The sequence below is a fragment of the Nicotiana tabacum genome, chromosome 14, assembly GCF_000715075.1.
Source record: "Nicotiana tabacum cultivar K326 chromosome 14, ASM71507v2, whole genome shotgun sequence".
NCBI classification, from domain to species: Eukaryota; Viridiplantae; Streptophyta; class Magnoliopsida; order Solanales; family Solanaceae; genus Nicotiana; species Nicotiana tabacum.
Window position 1 is genome coordinate 53,075,231 of NC_134093.1, and position 16,773 is coordinate 53,092,003.

The 16,773-nt window shown below is 33.2% G+C and overlaps 2 protein-coding genes across 4 annotated transcripts; one reads left to right on the forward strand and one right to left on the reverse strand.

The window, feature by feature from the left end:
• The first annotated feature begins 6,811 nt into the window (after positions 1-6,811).
• LOC107777626 (uncharacterized) lies at positions 6,812-7,463 on the forward strand. The gene has a single exon (XM_016597689.2). It carries the CDS (start codon positions 6,892-6,894, stop codon positions 7,435-7,437), a length of 546 nt encoding a protein of 181 aa, XP_016453175.1. The 5' UTR covers positions 6,812-6,891; the 3' UTR covers positions 7,438-7,463.
• A 1,218-nt stretch (positions 7,464-8,681) lies between these two features.
• LOC142161588 (cysteine synthase-like) lies at positions 8,682-14,472 on the reverse strand. Of its 3 annotated transcripts, none has more exons than XM_075229576.1 (11): positions 14,356-14,472; positions 13,624-13,680; positions 13,455-13,522; positions 13,284-13,341; positions 12,838-13,101; positions 12,625-12,762; positions 12,416-12,467; positions 10,481-10,560; positions 10,269-10,328; positions 9,976-10,056; positions 8,682-9,016 (listed from the first exon to the last, which is right to left on the reverse strand). In XM_075229576.1, exons 2-11 carry the CDS (start codon positions 13,663-13,665, stop codon positions 8,924-8,926), a joined length of 936 nt encoding a protein of 311 aa, XP_075085677.1. In that variant the 5' UTR covers positions 13,666-13,680; positions 14,356-14,472; the 3' UTR covers positions 8,682-8,923. The 3 variants fall into 3 exon arrangements, with proteins under 3 accessions (XP_075085677.1, XP_016453174.2, XP_075085678.1); XM_016597688.2 differs by lacking the exon at positions 14,356-14,472 and adding an exon at positions 14,220-14,349; XM_075229577.1 differs by lacking the exon at positions 14,356-14,472 and adding an exon at positions 14,090-14,194.
• Between the last annotated feature and the right edge of the window lie 2,301 nt (positions 14,473-16,773).

The following is a 16,773-nucleotide window of genomic DNA, read 5'->3' on the forward strand; positions in this document are numbered from 1 at the left end:
GGTTGGTTTGAACCGGGAGAGGCTTGGTTGTTGGGTACCGATTTGGTACAGGATACCTTGGATAAGGTCAAGATTATTCAGGATTGACTTCGCACAGCTCAGTCTAGGCAAAAGAGTTATGCCGACCGTAAAGTTCGTGATATTGCATTCATGGTTGGAGAAAGAATATTGCTCCGGGTTTCACCTATGAAAGGTGTAATGAGGTTCGGGAAGAAGGGCAAGTTGAGCCCTAGGTATATCGGACCCTTTGAAATTCCTGAAAGGGTGGGTGAAGTAGCCTACAGGCTTGCATTACCACCTATTTTATCAGCGGTTCATCTGGTGTTCCATGTGTCTATGCTCCGAAAATATCATGGTGATCCGTCCCATGTGTTAGATTTCAGCTCAGTCCAATTGGACAAAGATTTGACTTACGAGGAGGAGCCGGTGGCTATTCTAGCCCGGCAGGTGAGACAGTTGAGGTTTAAGAGTTATCCTTTAGTTCGGGTGCAATGGAGAGGCCAGCCGGTAGAGACATCTACCTGGGAGTCCGAGTCAGACATGCGGAGTAAATATCCACACCTTTTCTCCAGCTCAGGTACTTTTTTTTTCTAACTCCGTTCGAGGACGAACGTTTGTTTTAGAGGTGGAGAATGTGATGATCCAAAATATCATCTTTAAATTTAATAAGTAATTCTGTATTCTAAGACCTCGAAAAGAATCATTTATCATTCCCCGACTTGCGTGCGCAGTCCGTATAATTTTTCGAAAAGTTTTCATGTGAAAAATAGATTAAAATGTGAAATAGAGCCTTAAAACTCAACTGGGTTGAATTTGATCAACATTTTAAGCAAACGGAACCAGATTAGTATTTTGATAGTTCTGGTAGCTCCGTATCATGATTTGGGACTTGGGCGTAGGCCCGGAATTTAATTTGGAGGTCCCTAGCTCAAGTTATGACCATTTAACGGAAACTAGTAATTTAAAGGCTAAAGATTTTCAAGTTTGACCACGGGGTTGATTTTTTGATATCGGAGCCGAAATTCAATTCTGAAAATTTGAACAACTCCGTTATGTCATTTATGACTTGTGTGCCATATTTGAACTCATTCCGGATTCATTTAATATATTTTGGCACGAGATTTGCAAATGGAAAAGTTTAAAACTCAAAGTTCGAATCGAGGTGTGAATTGTAATTTTGATGTTGTTTGACGTGAATTGAAACCCCGAGTAAGTCCGTATTATGTTTCTGGACTTTTTGGAATATTCAAACGAGGTCCCGAGTGGCTCGGATGAGTTTCGGACGAGCCACAGAGCAATTGGAACCTGCTACCCAGTGCTGGTTTTGGTGTGTTGCACCTACGACATTTTTTGCGCAGGTGCGTGGCCGCTCCTGCGGAATACCAATCGCTTCTGCGACATTGGACAACTTTGTCGAGCTCCGCTTCTGTGAAGAAACAAGAGCAGGTGCGAAACCGCATCCGCTATGGACAAGCCGCTTCTGCGAGGACGACCGCTTCTGCGGTCACTTGTGCGCTTCTGCGATGTCGCAGGTGCGACATTTTTGGGCGCAGATGTGGCCACTGATCAAGCTGCCCTATTCCGCAAATGCGAGCTTTGTCTCCCAAATGCAAGACCGCAGGTGCGAAAATATAGCCCGCAGATGCGAAAATGCTGGGCAGAATACATAAAATCGGGTCTTAGCCATTTTTGCTCATTTTTGAGTTTTAAGTCTCGGATTTTGGCGATTCCAAAGGGGTTTTTCACGACTTTGAATAGGGTAAGTGTTTTATAACCAAAAGTGATTATATTTCACAAATCCATGTCTATATTCATCATTTATTTCGGATTTAGATGGAAGAAATTGGAATTTTTGTAAAACTTTTCAAAAACGAAAAATTAAGATTTGAAGGTCCATTTGATATCGGAATTAGACAATTTTTGTATGGTTGAACTCGTATCGGAACGAGTGTTCGGATATCGTAATTTTTTTTGGGATTTGAGACGTGGGTCCCGCTGTCAAATATTTTAATGAATTTCGGATTTTTATCCGGAAAATGTGTAAATTCATATGGAATTAATTCCTATGATTAGTATTGAATATATTGAATTGTTTGTGAATAGATTTGAAACTTTCGGAGGCAAATTTACAAGGAAAAGCTGTGGTTGAATAATTGATTAGAATTTACAAAGTGAGGTAAGTGTAGGGGTTAACCTTGACTTGAGGGAATAGAACCCTTAAAGTATTTGTTATATGAATTGCATGTGAACGACATATAAGCGAGGTGACGAATGTCTATACGTCGTCAAATTAATTGTTTGCCTGCTTACTTGGAAAATCATAAAATATTTTTAATCATAAATTAATTATTATAACAATTGTTTCTCTCTTATTCTTTGTCAAATATTAATTCTTGAATTCCTACATTAATTATTACATGCTATTTGAATTATGTGTTTTAATTGTTATTTGACATATAGCATATTAAATATTAAACTGCTTATTTTCTCCCTGATTTCTATAATAATTTGCTATTTGTCATTGTTTGTTTCATAATTAAATCATAATTATTGTATGCTTGTTGTCTTATAATTTTATATTAATTGTTGCATTTATTGGGAAAATTTCTTCTATAAGAATTGATTGAAATGGATATACTGGAGGATCGGGTTGCACGCCGCAACAGACTTATTAAAAGTCAATATTGGGGGATCGGATTGTACGACACAATAGACTTATTTAAAAGTCAATATTGGGGGATCGGATTGCACGCCGCAACAGACTTATTTAAAAGTGTATATATATATATATATATATATATATATATATATATATATATATATATATATATATATATATATATATATATATATATATATATATATATATATACACACTTGATTGAAATAAATATATGACAGACTTGATTAAAAGGAATATATTGTGAGAGCGGGTTGCACGCTGCAACATAATTGAATGTGAATATATTATGAGAGCGGGTTGCACACTGCAATAAAATTAGTTGAAATAATAATGAATTATGACTGCTGAGTTGGCTTCAATTATTATAAATGAGTTACCTTATTTATTTCTATTATTTGTTGTTATTAATATTGCGTACAGGTTAATGTAAGTGAACCGCCTTAGCCTCGTCACTACTTCGTTGAGGTTAGGCTCAGCACTTACCAGTACATGAGGTCGGTTGTACTGATACTACACTCTGCACTTCTTGTACAGATTTCGGAGTTGGTCCCAGCGGCGTACCATAGACTTGCTCGGACTTCAGTTACTAGAGGAGACTTGAGGTATAACTGCATGGCGTCCGCAGTTCTGAAGTCCCCATCTATTTTACTTTAGCTGTGTGTTTATTTTCAGACAGCTTTATTTTATTCAGACCTTTATTTGTAATTATTCTAGAAGCTCGTGCACTTGTGACACCAATTCTGAGATGGTATTTAGACACCGTTATTTTTATGAATTATTCACTATATTTGAAACTTTGCTTCCGCATTTATTTTTTTAATTATTAATAATTTAAAAATTATTTAAAAAATGGTTAATATTATTTTTACGTTGGCTTGCCTATCAAGTGAAATGTTAGGCGCCATCACGATCCGAGGGTGAGAATTTCGGGTCGTGACAAGAATTCTCATCTCAAGCTTTTGATGATTATTGTCTATCAGTTGGGATAAAAGTTGAACATCATGTAGCTTATCTTCATACTCAAAATGGCCTTGCGGAGTCATTTATTAAACGCCTGCAATTGATAGCAAGACCACTACTTATGAAATTTACATGAAAATTCCTAAAGGATTTAAAATGCCTGAAGCATATTCAAAATCTAGGGAAATGTACTCAATCATATTACAAAGATCTTTGTACGGTTTAAAGAAATCTAGGCGCATATGGTATAATCGCCTCAGTGAATATCTACTGAAAGAGGGTTACATAAATGATGTTATTTGTCCATGTATTTTATAAAAAAAATGATATAAGAATTTATTTATACTTGTTGTTTATGTTGATGACATAAATTTTGTTGGAAATCCAGAAGAGCTCCAAAAGGCAATTGAATATCTTAAGAAAGAATTTGAGATGAAAGATCTTGGAAAGACAAAACTTTGTATTGGTCTGCAAATTAAACATTTACCAGACGGGATCTTTATCAATCAATTTGCATATACAGAAAGGGTCTTAAAACGCTTTTACATAGATAAAGCGCACCCATTGAGTACACCAATGGTTGTTCGATCACTTGAAGTGAATAATGATTTGTTCCGACCTCCAAAAGAGGATGAGGAACTCCTTGGTCCCGAAGTACCCTAACTTAGTGCAATTGGTGCACTAATGTATCTTGCTAATGCTACGAGGACTGACATAGCATTTTCTGTTAATTTACTAGCAAGATATAGTTCTTCTCCTGCACGGAGATATTGGAACGGTATTAAGCATATATTGCGATATTTAAAGGAAACTCTTGATATGTGTTTGTTTTATGCTAACAAAGATAGTGCAGATCTTGTTGGTTATGAAGATGCAGGTTATTTATCTGATTCTCATAAATCTAGATCTCAAACCGTGTACGTGTTTATATGTGGAGGTACTGTCATATCATGGCACTCCATAAAGCAATCTATTGTTGCTACTTCAAATCATGCTGAGATAATAGCTATTCATGAAGCAAGTAGGGAATACGTATGGTTGAGATCAATAATTCATTTTATTCGAGAAAAATGTGGTTTGGAATGTGAGAAAAGACCTACAATTTTATACGAAGATAATGCTGCATGCATAACCCAATTGAATGGAAGATTTATAAAAGGAGATAGAACGAAACACATTTCACCAAAATTATTCTACACACACGATCTTCAGAAAAATGATGATATTGATGTGCAACAAATCCGTTCAGGTGACAATCGGCAGATTTATTCACTAAATCTTTTCTAACTTCAACTTTTGAGAAGATGGTATACAAGATTGGAATGCGGAGACTCAAATATTTGAAACAAAGTTTTTATCAGGGGGAGTAAAATACGCGCTATACTCTTTTTCCCTTACTAAGGTTTTTTCCACAGGGTTTTCCTTATAAGGTTTTTAATAAGATAACTAGTTATGCGTATTACTACATATGTGTACTCTTTTTCCTTCACTAGAATTTATTTCCCACAGGGTTTTTTCTAGTAACGCTTTAATGAGGCACATTATCTTTTAATGAACATCCAGGGGGAGTGTTATAAATATATTATATTATGGATGTTCATTTAGTACTCCGCTATAAATAAGCTTCCTGAAGAAGCTTATCCATATGAGACTCCGCCGTAAATATGTTTATCTATTTAGTACTCTATTGGAAATAAGCCTCCTGAAAAGCTTATCATTTTGGTACTCTATTATGGATAAACATTATCTCCGTTAGAAGATAATCTATATTTGGTATAGTAGCAGCTTACAAGCAACTTACATAGCAGCTTGTAGTAGCAGCTTACAAGCAACTAATACAGCAGCTTGCAGTAGCATCTTACAAGGAGCTTACACAGCAGCTTGCAGTAGCAGCTTACACAGCAGCTTTCTTTTTTCTATATATAGAGTAGCTTTCAGTTCATTACGTACATTAGTTTGAAGTTGAATAATATATCAATTTCTTTACTTTACTATCTTTATTTTATAACAATATAAATATTATAACATAATTGACCAATACATCATATTTGGCTTCAGAATCAAAGTCATACATATTCTTTCATATGGAGCACTAATAGTACATTTACTTTAACAAAGTGGTGCAATTTTAATCATAACACTGAAAAAAAGCCCAAAAACATACATTATTTTTGGCTTTAGACTCAAAGTCATACATATTCTTCTACATGGAGCACTAATAGTCCATTTACTTTAACAAAGTGGTGCACTTTTAGTCATAACACTAAACACATTTTATTTTTTAATAGAAGTCTAAGATCTGATAAAATATCTGTTCCCTTTATTTTCTTGTTTACCGAAAGAAATAAAGATGACAGATTTATCTAGATAGCAAATAGTAATATACATAGAATTTATTTACTATTTATCTATTTACTATACGTAAAATATATATTTTACTAAGAAATGTTAAACACCGTTAATTTTTATTTGCAATGATTTTTATCTAGATAACCTCAAATGTTATCTAGATTTTTTATTATATATACATAAAATAAAAATAAATATTATGTTTACTATACGCTGACTCCCATAAAATAAAAAAATCTAATAAATATATATTACGTATATTTATTTTAGTAATAAAATTTATTTTACTCTTAGCAATGATTTTACGTATATTTATTTTATGTCAACGTATAGTAAATATTATGTATATAATAAAAAATTTAGATAACATTTGAGGTTATCTAGATAAAAATCATTGCAAATAAAAATTAACGGTGTTTAATATTTCTTAGTAAAATGTATATTTTACGTATAGTAAATAGATAAATAGTATATTTATTATTTGCTATCCAGATAAATCTATCATCTTTATTTCTTTCGGTAAACAAGAAAATAAAGGGAACAAATATTTTGTCAGATCTTAGATTTTTGTTAAAAATTAAATGTGTTTAGTGTTATGACTAAAAGTGCATCACTTTGTTAAAGTAAATGGACTATTAATGCTCTATGTGAAAGAATATGTATGAGTTTGAATTTAAATCCAAAGATAATGTATGTTTTTGGGTTTTTTTCAGTGTCATAACTAAAAGTGTACCACTTTATTAAAGTAAATATACTATTAGTGCTGCATGTGAAAGAATATGTACTTTTGATTCTAAAGCCAAACATAATGTATTGTTTTGATCTTTTCCTCGATGCATTATATCAAATATCTAATGATTAATACTGTTTAAATTTTCATTCTGTATAGCTCGGTAACAATGGCACATACACTTTCCTTCTCACAGTCCCCACTCCCGCTTCCCTCTTCCTCTCCTAAATTTCTCCACCTCAACACAACCGCCTCAATTAAACCCACACCCATTTTCTCCCATCTCAAAAAACAGAGTCTTTTCACTTCCACACCCAAAAAACCCAACTCCTTCACTATCCCATTAAAAGCCACTCAAGAATCAAACTCCAACAACTCCTCATCAGAAACCCAGCAAAACCCACCACCGGAGAGTACCAAATTCGCCGCCGATCAAGACGCCGGCGGCGATGAGTTGTCGCCGTCGGATGTGGGGTCGGAGATAAAGAAGCTGATGAAGGAGAGAGAAGAGAAGGGGACGGATTTGTGGAGTGGAGTGGCGGAAGAGATAAGGGAAATTGAATGGCCAGCTTTTGGTAAGGTGTTGAGTACTACTGGGGTTGTGATTGGAGTCATTGCTGGGTCCAGTGTCGTTTTGCTCACTGTTAATGCCGTTTTGGCCGAACTTTCTGATAGAGTCTTTGTTGGAAAAGGTGTTCAAGATTTCTTTGGTTGATTTTTTTATTAAGATAAGACTTCTTTGAAGAATCTTCTTTTTTGTGTTTTACTTCTTTTTTTCCTTGGAATAATTTTGAACAATCTTTTCCCTTTTATTGTTGCAAAAGATGATTGAGAATACTCCAGTATATGATAGCTCAAAGTCAGGTTTAAAAGTTTATGAAGAAAGAAAATGTGTTAGTCTATGGCGCCTAATATATACTTATTATAGACTTATAGTTAATGACATGCGTTTACAAAGAAAATCGATAAATCGCATTAAACCGATAATACGAGTCAAATCGGAAAAAAAAAATTGATGTGGTTTGGTATTGGAAAATAAAATCCGACCATAATTGGTTTGGTTTGATTTTAACTAAAAAAAAGTCAAACCGAAACCAAACCAACCTGATAGTATATTTATATAATTTTAAAAAATATTTTATACATATAAATATTTATTGTAATGTAATTTACAAATATTTCTTAAACTGTTTTCACAGTTTTATCTTTTAATGTATTATTTTAAGTTTAGGCTTAATATTCTTGAATGGTAAATAAATTTTAAAGCTTATAAATGTAGTAACTCAAACAAAGTAATACTAATGTTAACAAAAGAAATTCAATTCAATACTAGGAATGACGATAGTGTTTGATAATTATTTTAGTTTTATATTGGTTTATAATGAAAATGCATAACTTAGTTTATCTTTTTCTTTAGTGCTTAGTTATGTAATTAATATTAATACTTATTAGCTATACTTATTTTAGCATGACCAATATAATATTTTTAGATTATGTTAATTTTTATTAAGACTTATTAATTAGCAATATTTATTTTATGTAATTTTATTATTTTATCTTTGTTAGTGAATATTTTAGTATAATGCTATAACTTATCTCATATTATTGTGTTAGTTTCTTGGAAAATACATTATATAGTTATATTTTACTAGGACTTAAGAAATACTTTACCTGACGAAAACCCAAAAAAAAAAAGAAAAACTAGAGAAAAAGCGAGATTGAAAAATCCGACTTTGTTGGCTTGGTTTGGCTTATAAATTTAAAAATCTAACATCATTGATTTGGTAATTAAAAAATCCGAATCAACCCGACTCATGTACACCCTGGTTAATGAGTCACGCTAACTCCATTTTTCCGATTTAGATGAGGATGTTCCTGTTTTATCTGGATTTGAGGTCCTTTTTTAGGGTGGTGTTTGTCTCCAAAGTTCGAAAGAATCAATCTTTCTTTAGAACTATCTTCAATCAACAAGCAGCAACAGCTCTTGAAATTCCTGTTATAAATCCACTGTCACAAGTGTTGTAGAAACAGTAAAAATACAAAAGCACTAAGATATACTTGAATGGCCCCTAAAGAAAAGAAAAAGGCCTTATTTTTAGAAGTTTCAGCAAACAGGAAGGGAAAAGGTTCAGACAAGAACATTCTGTTTTGATCGGAAAACCCTCTCGAGACTATGGTATGGTAATCGAAGGACAAAATGTTCAAGGCTCCACGGTCATGTTCTCTGCTTCCCGTCTAACAGATTCAAAGAGGACAGAGGAAAGATATCGCTCCCCGAAGCTTGGGAAAACAACCTGCAATACCAGTTTCAAGTGGCTGTAAGTAGCGGCAAAACAAACCTCGTCGTGACTTAGAATGCCATTCCATCATACAAATGACTAAAAATGGTGAAAATGTTATCCATGCAGTGACAATAAGTCAACTGGATACTTGAACACTTCAAGCAAGGAATGATTACAATGTGCAAAAAACTGTCAAATTAGATATTCTACCAAAACAATAGAACAATAATGGCAGGAAGCACCAGATGGATCAATAAAGTAGCATAAAAAAGCTTGCAAAATTGGCAGTGTTTTGCTGGACAAGATGAAAACCTATGCCACAGACAGTCAAAATGAGCATAGAAGCAACACTTGTCTTAGGAGCTTTAAATAAAAAAATATTTTAGGAGTAGGCAGACAGCAATAGAGGAGTATATTCAGCAGTTGCAGCAGGCACAAGAATCTTGAGCATCAAAGCACAATGATAATCAATTTATCCCATCTTTCTGGACCAAAGCACTGCCAACGAAGTAACTAACCCTAATCATCATCAAACTTAAGGCCTTCCGAAATGACATATCAAGTCTATCCCTACACGACCAAAAACCCCAGATGTATTTTGAAGAGAGAAACACAAGAGACACATGAATGAGTAAATTTCTTTCATTATATTCTGTTCCCTATGGTAACACAGAAAACGAGACTTTTTTTAGTTAGATATGCAAAAAAAAAAAAAAAAAAAAAAAGATATTTAGGGACGACAAATATTAAATGAAGCACTTCCTACCGATAGAAGGTGAACAAAAAAATGTTTCATCATGTCATCACTTATACTCACAAACAACTAAATCCCACGAGTCCACTAAGATAATGATGCATGTCTTTTCTTTGTTTTAGATATGACAATATTTCAATGTTTTGCATAATATAGTTTATCAGCTTCGGCTGATCATGAGTAAACTAGCATTTCATAATAAGTGATAGATACTTACAACAATGAGCTTCCCAGCATTTTCAGGGCGCTTAGCAAGTTTGATTGCCGCAGCAGCAGCAGCACCAGATGATATGCCCACCTGTAAAATGCATATTTTCAGTATCCAAAAGATGTAGGACGTTAGGAGTGCGCCACTATTACAATGTTCAATAGCTCTTGCACACATTTCTCTTTTTCTTTCTTTATTCCGTGGGAGCTTTTTCCCTTTATCCTTTTTTCTTCTTTTTCTTTTCTTTTGGGGGTGGAGGAGGGAGTAGGAGGGTTGGGAGCAGTTAAAGCAATCAAACTTACAAGTAAACCTTCCTTCAAGGCCAGAAGCTTTGCGGTTTCTATGGATTCTTCACTTGAAACCTGATTTTATCAAAATGAATAAATTCTGTCAAATGCTAGCACCTAAAGCCTAAAAAGTCAAGATCAATAATAGAGCGGAAACTGAGATTCATAGTGTTCCCATAGATCAAGAATTTTGTAGAAAAGGATATTCTGGGAAGTTCATATCTTACTTGAATTACTTCATCAATAAGACCAACTTCCAAAACACCAGGAATGAAACCAGCACCAATCCCCTGAATCTTATGCGGACCTAATGCATCATTGGCAAGTCATATGTCAAATTGAATCAAAGAACCATATAACAATGACTTGTTAAATTGTTTACACAGCAGATATTTCAAGATGGTCAGAATGATTCTTTTTTTTTTTGGTTGATAAAAGGTAAAAGTGGACATAATGACTTTTGTTTTTGCTTTTTTTCCCCTCCATTTGGGGCGGTGTTGCAGGACTGGGTAGCCACTCAGAAGGGTTAGTGCAATTTTCACTCTTTTTTGACAAAAAAGCATCTTCTCTTTTATATTCGGGTTGACACAAGAAATGGAGTTCAGAAGGAGCAGATTTTTATACCAAACTCTTATGACATTCAAGAGTGAAAATTACTTTATACAATATGGTTAAAAGAATGGATACTGAGGATCCATTCAGTCGATCCCAACTAGATTTGGATTGAGGAGTAGCTGTTGTATATGGTTAGATATAAATATATAAATACTAGTAAAGAGATGAGAGTACAATGTCAGTTACCCTTTTTGGCATAAAGAGATTATAAAATCAAAAAAAAAAAAGAAAAAACATTCGAGGTAATTTGGCACTTAAAGTTTGATACAAATTTAATTAGGAATCTAAAGTATATTATACATTGCTCATGCTCGTATTTTTGGTTAGGAATATACAACTAAAAAGGGAGGAAGATGTTTAATAATGGATTCACATTTTTTGTAGATAGCTATTTACTATTGATGTCTCTTTGGAGACATTCGATAGAAAAAATTATGTCCTATTGATGCATGCTAAAATATTACTAGAACAACATGGAGTCTTTGAAATTTATTGAAAAAATAATTGTTCAAAAACAAGCCAAGCAATTTTTTTCTACCTTTCTGCTTTTTCAAACTCACTTTGGAATTATTTAGAGAATCCCACTTTTGGTATGTTGTTGCCTGGAGAGCTTCAGTGCAACTTAAGTTCAATAGTTTATTAAAGGGTAAAAGTAATGTCCTGAAATATTTAACATATAGCTCCTTTATTTTGGTTTTGCAGTGGGCATAAGAAGGGATAAACAAGCTTCGAGGAGAAGGCTATGGTTTAAACCAGTACATGGACCTGGGGACCAGACTTTATGATTGACTTCCATCATATGAAGGCTGTCTCAGGCTCTCAGCTTACCAGAAGAGTTTTAACAAATAAAATCGGGTTCCTTTCCAATATATCATGCAAGCGAAGTGACCACTAAGATGCCAAGACATGCTAATCAGCAACCAAGAAGGCCAACTAAATCCTAAACCTTTAACAAGTAATGTTTTTAGAGGGGGAGGGGAGAACCACAATCAATCAATACGTCATGGAATTCCTATAATTTACTAAGATGGATCATGGGAATTTCAGACTCCAGACACTGCCTGCTCATCTGAATTACTTTTACATCCCACCTACTCATTTACTTTGAGATTTCCATATTAAAAGTTAAAATTTTAGCTATACCAGGCTCTAGGTGTTGTGCGAAATGTAGCCTTAGATACACCAATAGATACTGTTACACGACTAGATGACCTTAGGTCTACATGATGAACCACTTATATTAGACCCTGTTAGAAAGCACATACAGTGCTGGCCATTCAGTGCAACTAGTTACACCATTGAAACTTTCGGTCGCTATGTAGACACTTTATAGGAATGTTACTTAGATATGGATCAAGGTGTCGAAAACCAGAAATAATGTTAACTACAATTAAGATAGTGTGAGAACCCAATAACTGATAATGACTGACAGGTCTCATATTTATAAGGTTCTCATTCCCACAAACTTGAGTTCTGCTGCGATATGCACAAAGTGGAAAAATGAAAAGAAAAAAGAACATAATGGTTGATAAAGAAGAAAAGCTCACCAGGCTTTCCTCCAGAAAGAATAGCACTTTCAACTGGTTCCACACCATAGAGCTATCATCCAATTGCAAAGGGAAAAAAGGAATCATTTTTACAAGTCATGATAACACCAAACAGAAATTCGGCATATAGAAGGAATTCAATTACTAATCAAAACCAAATCAAATATTTCGCGTTACAGGTCATTAGCCTAATTCTTAAACAAGCTCACCTTTATGTCGGGGTTCTGCTCTCTTAAATACTTGCCTGAACCTGTTATTGTGCCTCCTGTTCCAATTCCAGAGACGAGAGCATCTACTTTCCCATTTGAGCCTTTCCAGATCTCAGGACCAGTGGTCTCATAGTGTACCTATATTATGATAGTATTTGAGTTAACCATTTCCCCATCGGAGAAAGTAAACTTTGGCGTGGGAAAAAGATATACCTTTGGGTTTGCAGGGTTTTCAAATTGCTGAAGAATAAAGGAGTTAGGTGTTTTGGCCTTTATTTCTTCAGCCTTCTGAATAGAACCTTTCATCCCTTTTGCTGGATCGGTAAGCACCAACTCAGCACCAAAAGCACGAAGAATAATTCTCCTCTCAAGACTCATTGAAGAAGGCATCGTAATGATAAGTTTGTAGCCTTTAGCAGCAGCCATAAATGCCAATCCTACTCCAGTGTTTCCACTTGTAGGTTCAATGAGGACACTCTTCACAAAGAAAGACAATACAAAGTCAGATTCGAATGCTAAACAAGGTCGTAACCAAATCTTCAAAATACAAATGACTTCATTCCTCCTTGGAGATAATTGTCACACATTCATCAAATTATAGAACCACTCAACCCACAAACCAAATTGCAAAATCATTTCTAGAAACAAGGGTAACTAACCTCGCCAGGTTTGATCAGGCCTTTCTCCTCAGCATCCGTAATCATACTATAACCAATCCTGGCAGTAGTAATAAAGAGATAAGCAAAACACAGTCATCAGTAATAAATACATAGCTCCGATAAATACATAACTACTGTCGAGGAATATCCACAAGCAAAATGAAGTTTTACCTATCCTTAACACTAGAGCACGGCTCCATGACATTATTCAGGTACACCAAAGGAGTGTTACCGATCAACTGTGGGTCAAAGCCGCAAATTATTAATACAATCTAAGCGGTCTACAAATAAAGAAAAGCAATATTCGAAAGGAACCAGATACAACAGGTAATCAACTTACTTCAGTTACATCCTTGGCAATTCCATTCTTTTCTCCCGCCATATTGTCAAGTTAATTCTGCAACAATTTAAAAGTGAAACTAACTGAAATATTATTTGCATCATAGTGCTTGAATTCATCATATCAGCTACTCATTTAACCAAGATTTCTCATCATCAATCAATCAAATTAACTATGCCTCAATCCCAAACTAGTTGGGATCAGCTATTTGAGAACCCTCTAAACCCGTTCCACTCTACTCGGGCAACTTCCATTCCTAACAAAATGTAACCAGTTTCCAATATTCAGGAAAAAGAAAAAGTGAAAGAAACTAATAGGAACATCAAATTCATTTAATCCACCAACTACAACAATTTTGCCAGCTAAATTAGGAAAAAAAGATACTCAAAACCTTGTATCCTAACAAATTCAGAAAAGAACATGCACATCTTTTATCTTATCCCTTTTAAAATTAATTGTGGATTACATCTTTATTCAATCAACACCAAGAATCCATCCTCCACAGCTCATAAATCTCAAAAAACAAAAAACCCAATTCTCAGAATCACTTTTCTGCCCATATTTAAAAAGAAATTCAATTTTTAATTCCCTCATACCTTAACAAGTAAAGCTTGAACAAAAAATTCCGATTAGGTGGAAAAAACAGTGATCTTGGCAAATGTACAGAGAACCAATTAATTATAATCTATAAGAGCAATTAAAAGCCACAAAATAAATGGAGAGAAGATTTACCTGGGATTTGACAATGACAAGAAAGGACCCTGGTTGAAGATGGTACTAGAATGCAAATGTACGGTGACTTTGTTGAGGTGGAGAAATGAACGACCCTTATATATACAAATAACACCATCCATCCGCTTCGCTGTTGATTGATTATCTCCGTTTTAATTTACGTGAACTCATTTAAGTGGGCACGGAGTTTAAGAAAAGAGAAAGACTTTTGAACTTGTGTTATAAAATAAGGCATATATATTTTGTATGGTTATAAATCATCGCATAAAGATAAATTATTTCCAAATAAGGAAAGAGGTCATTCTTTTTTGCACGAACTAAAAAAAAAATATATTCACATAAATTAAAACGGAGGAAGTATATTTTAGTAAGTTTTGTCATTGCTTGACTTGTATTGTATCAGTGCCTAACAGCCTGGGCTCAAATGGTTTTGTGGCCCGTTACATACTTGTTTTTAGTTTTATGATCCTATTTTATTTTTCACACGAGAGATTTACTTTTATACATAAGAGATTTATCTTTTACACGTAAGATATCTAAAAAAGATATTTTCTTAATTTCAACATTGTAAAAAGTCATGGAGGCCTAAAACCTCCTTGTTGTTTGGATGGTTGTTATGTATCGTTTTATAATGTATCGTGTAATATTGTATTGTATTGTATTGTACTATATCATTTTGCTGTAAATAATGTTTGGATAGATTGTACTATTTTCTGTCGTGTCATGATGTCATTCACCAACAATATGAAGAATAAACTTGCAATATTATAAAGAAAAAGTAAGGTACGATGTATAATTATTACATAAAAAGGTAGGATAAAAGATAAAATATGATTATTTAATAATATGGAAAGGCAAGATGAGAGAAAAAAAATAAGAGAACGACGCGACCACACCAAATCGGTAGTTCCATAAAGTGGCACTTTTCGTCGTTACGCAATGACGAATTTAACGATACGATACAATAAAATTTAACAAACAATCAAAACAAACATTATATCTAAAGCAACAATACGAAATAATACAACAAGTAACAATCATCCAAACAACCTGTAAATAGTGCAAAATTGAGCTTCTTGCCTTTTGTTCTTGTTTAAAACTTTATTATTGCTTTTTTGTTGTCAAACTTTTAATCATGGTATAAGAAATTCATATTTAGTGCATTATTGCACTTATCGACCTTTAAGGTATTTAATTAATTACTCCTAGTATTTTTATATACTAGTCTATAGTTTGCGTGTTGCGCGTGTATCCATATCAACGAATATAAAGAGTTTAGAAAATTACATGAATAATATTGTTAAACAATATGTTTTTATAAAATAAAAATTAAAATAAAAGTCAGTTCTTGAAAATAATGAATGTTGATCCTATCAATTAGTTAGCTCTATCAATAAATAAATCATGTCTCGCAAAAGTAATCGGTTGCCTTAATAATTATTTTGATGTATGAGTTTTACATTTGTTTAAGAAGTTTAGAGAAAGTGGTAAAATATTAATTTATACTCATGCTAGAAACATTTTACTTGTCTTTAATCTTTATAGTATTCTCTAGTGAAACAATCTTGAAAGTAAGCTTGAGTTTTGTAAGTCTACATAGTTATACGAAGATGAACAATGTCGTCAATGTGAGGTTCACCAATATTGATAACATATATAGAACAAAATAAAGTGGATTTATTTTTTTATAATTGGCTTCATAACATTAACTTTTCTTATGATTTGCAATTATGCTTCCCTCCCAGCTTATTTTATTAATTTATAATAATTGTTTTAGACTATTTATCACTAATCCAAAAAGAATTACAGTTTGACCAATTTGATCTAATATTATCCTCTCTATCTTAATTAATATTAGCAATTTTGTTTTTAAGAAAATCATTACAAAAAGAAGTTATTCCTATACCTTGGTTAATGTAGTTCACGTCGATTAAATCCTTAATTTGACATTTATGGACAAAGTTGACCTTGCAGCTGGAGCAAATTAAAAGACATTATGCACAATTCATTATCACCTTTTCAAACAATTCAAGATAAATACAATGTTTTTGTTTGTTTGATATTGTTTTAACATTAATTTTCCAATATTGTCTTAACATAAATTTAATTATGTTTCACTCAAAATATATTTCAGTTTTAATTAAGTAATACTTCCATTCCCTTAGTATAAATAGTATTAAGGTTCATTTTTTAAAGAAAAACAAATATGAAAAAGTAACGTGAAAAATTCCTAAATATTAGGATTGGGCAAAAGTATACCATGAAATAAATTATGGTTACGTTAGATAGATCAAGTAAGGAATGAATCTATATAAAATAAAATTTTAATTGATTTTATGTCTTAAATATTATAGGATTTTTTACTTAGTTCAAGTAAGAAAATATTGTACAATCTAAATTTTAGTTAACTCAAAATAC

Bases quoted from the DNA above. Each gene is read 5' to 3' on its own strand.
- LOC107777626 (XM_016597689.2), top strand. From the start codon at position 6,892: ATGGCACATACACTTTCCTTCTCACAGTCCCCACTCCCGCTTCCCTCT.
- LOC142161588 (XM_075229576.1), bottom strand. From the start codon at position 13,665: ATGGCGGGAGAAAAGAATGGAATTGCCAAGGATGTAACTGAA. The intron at 10,561-12,415 runs GTGAGCTTTTCT...ATGATGCATTAG, and splicing joins TCTTTCTGGAGGAAAGCCTG to GTCCGCATAAGATTCAGGGG. The intron at 9,017-9,975 runs GTAAGTATCTAT...CTGGTATTGCAG, and splicing joins ATGCTGGGAAGCTCATTGTT to GTTGTTTTCCCAAGCTTCGG.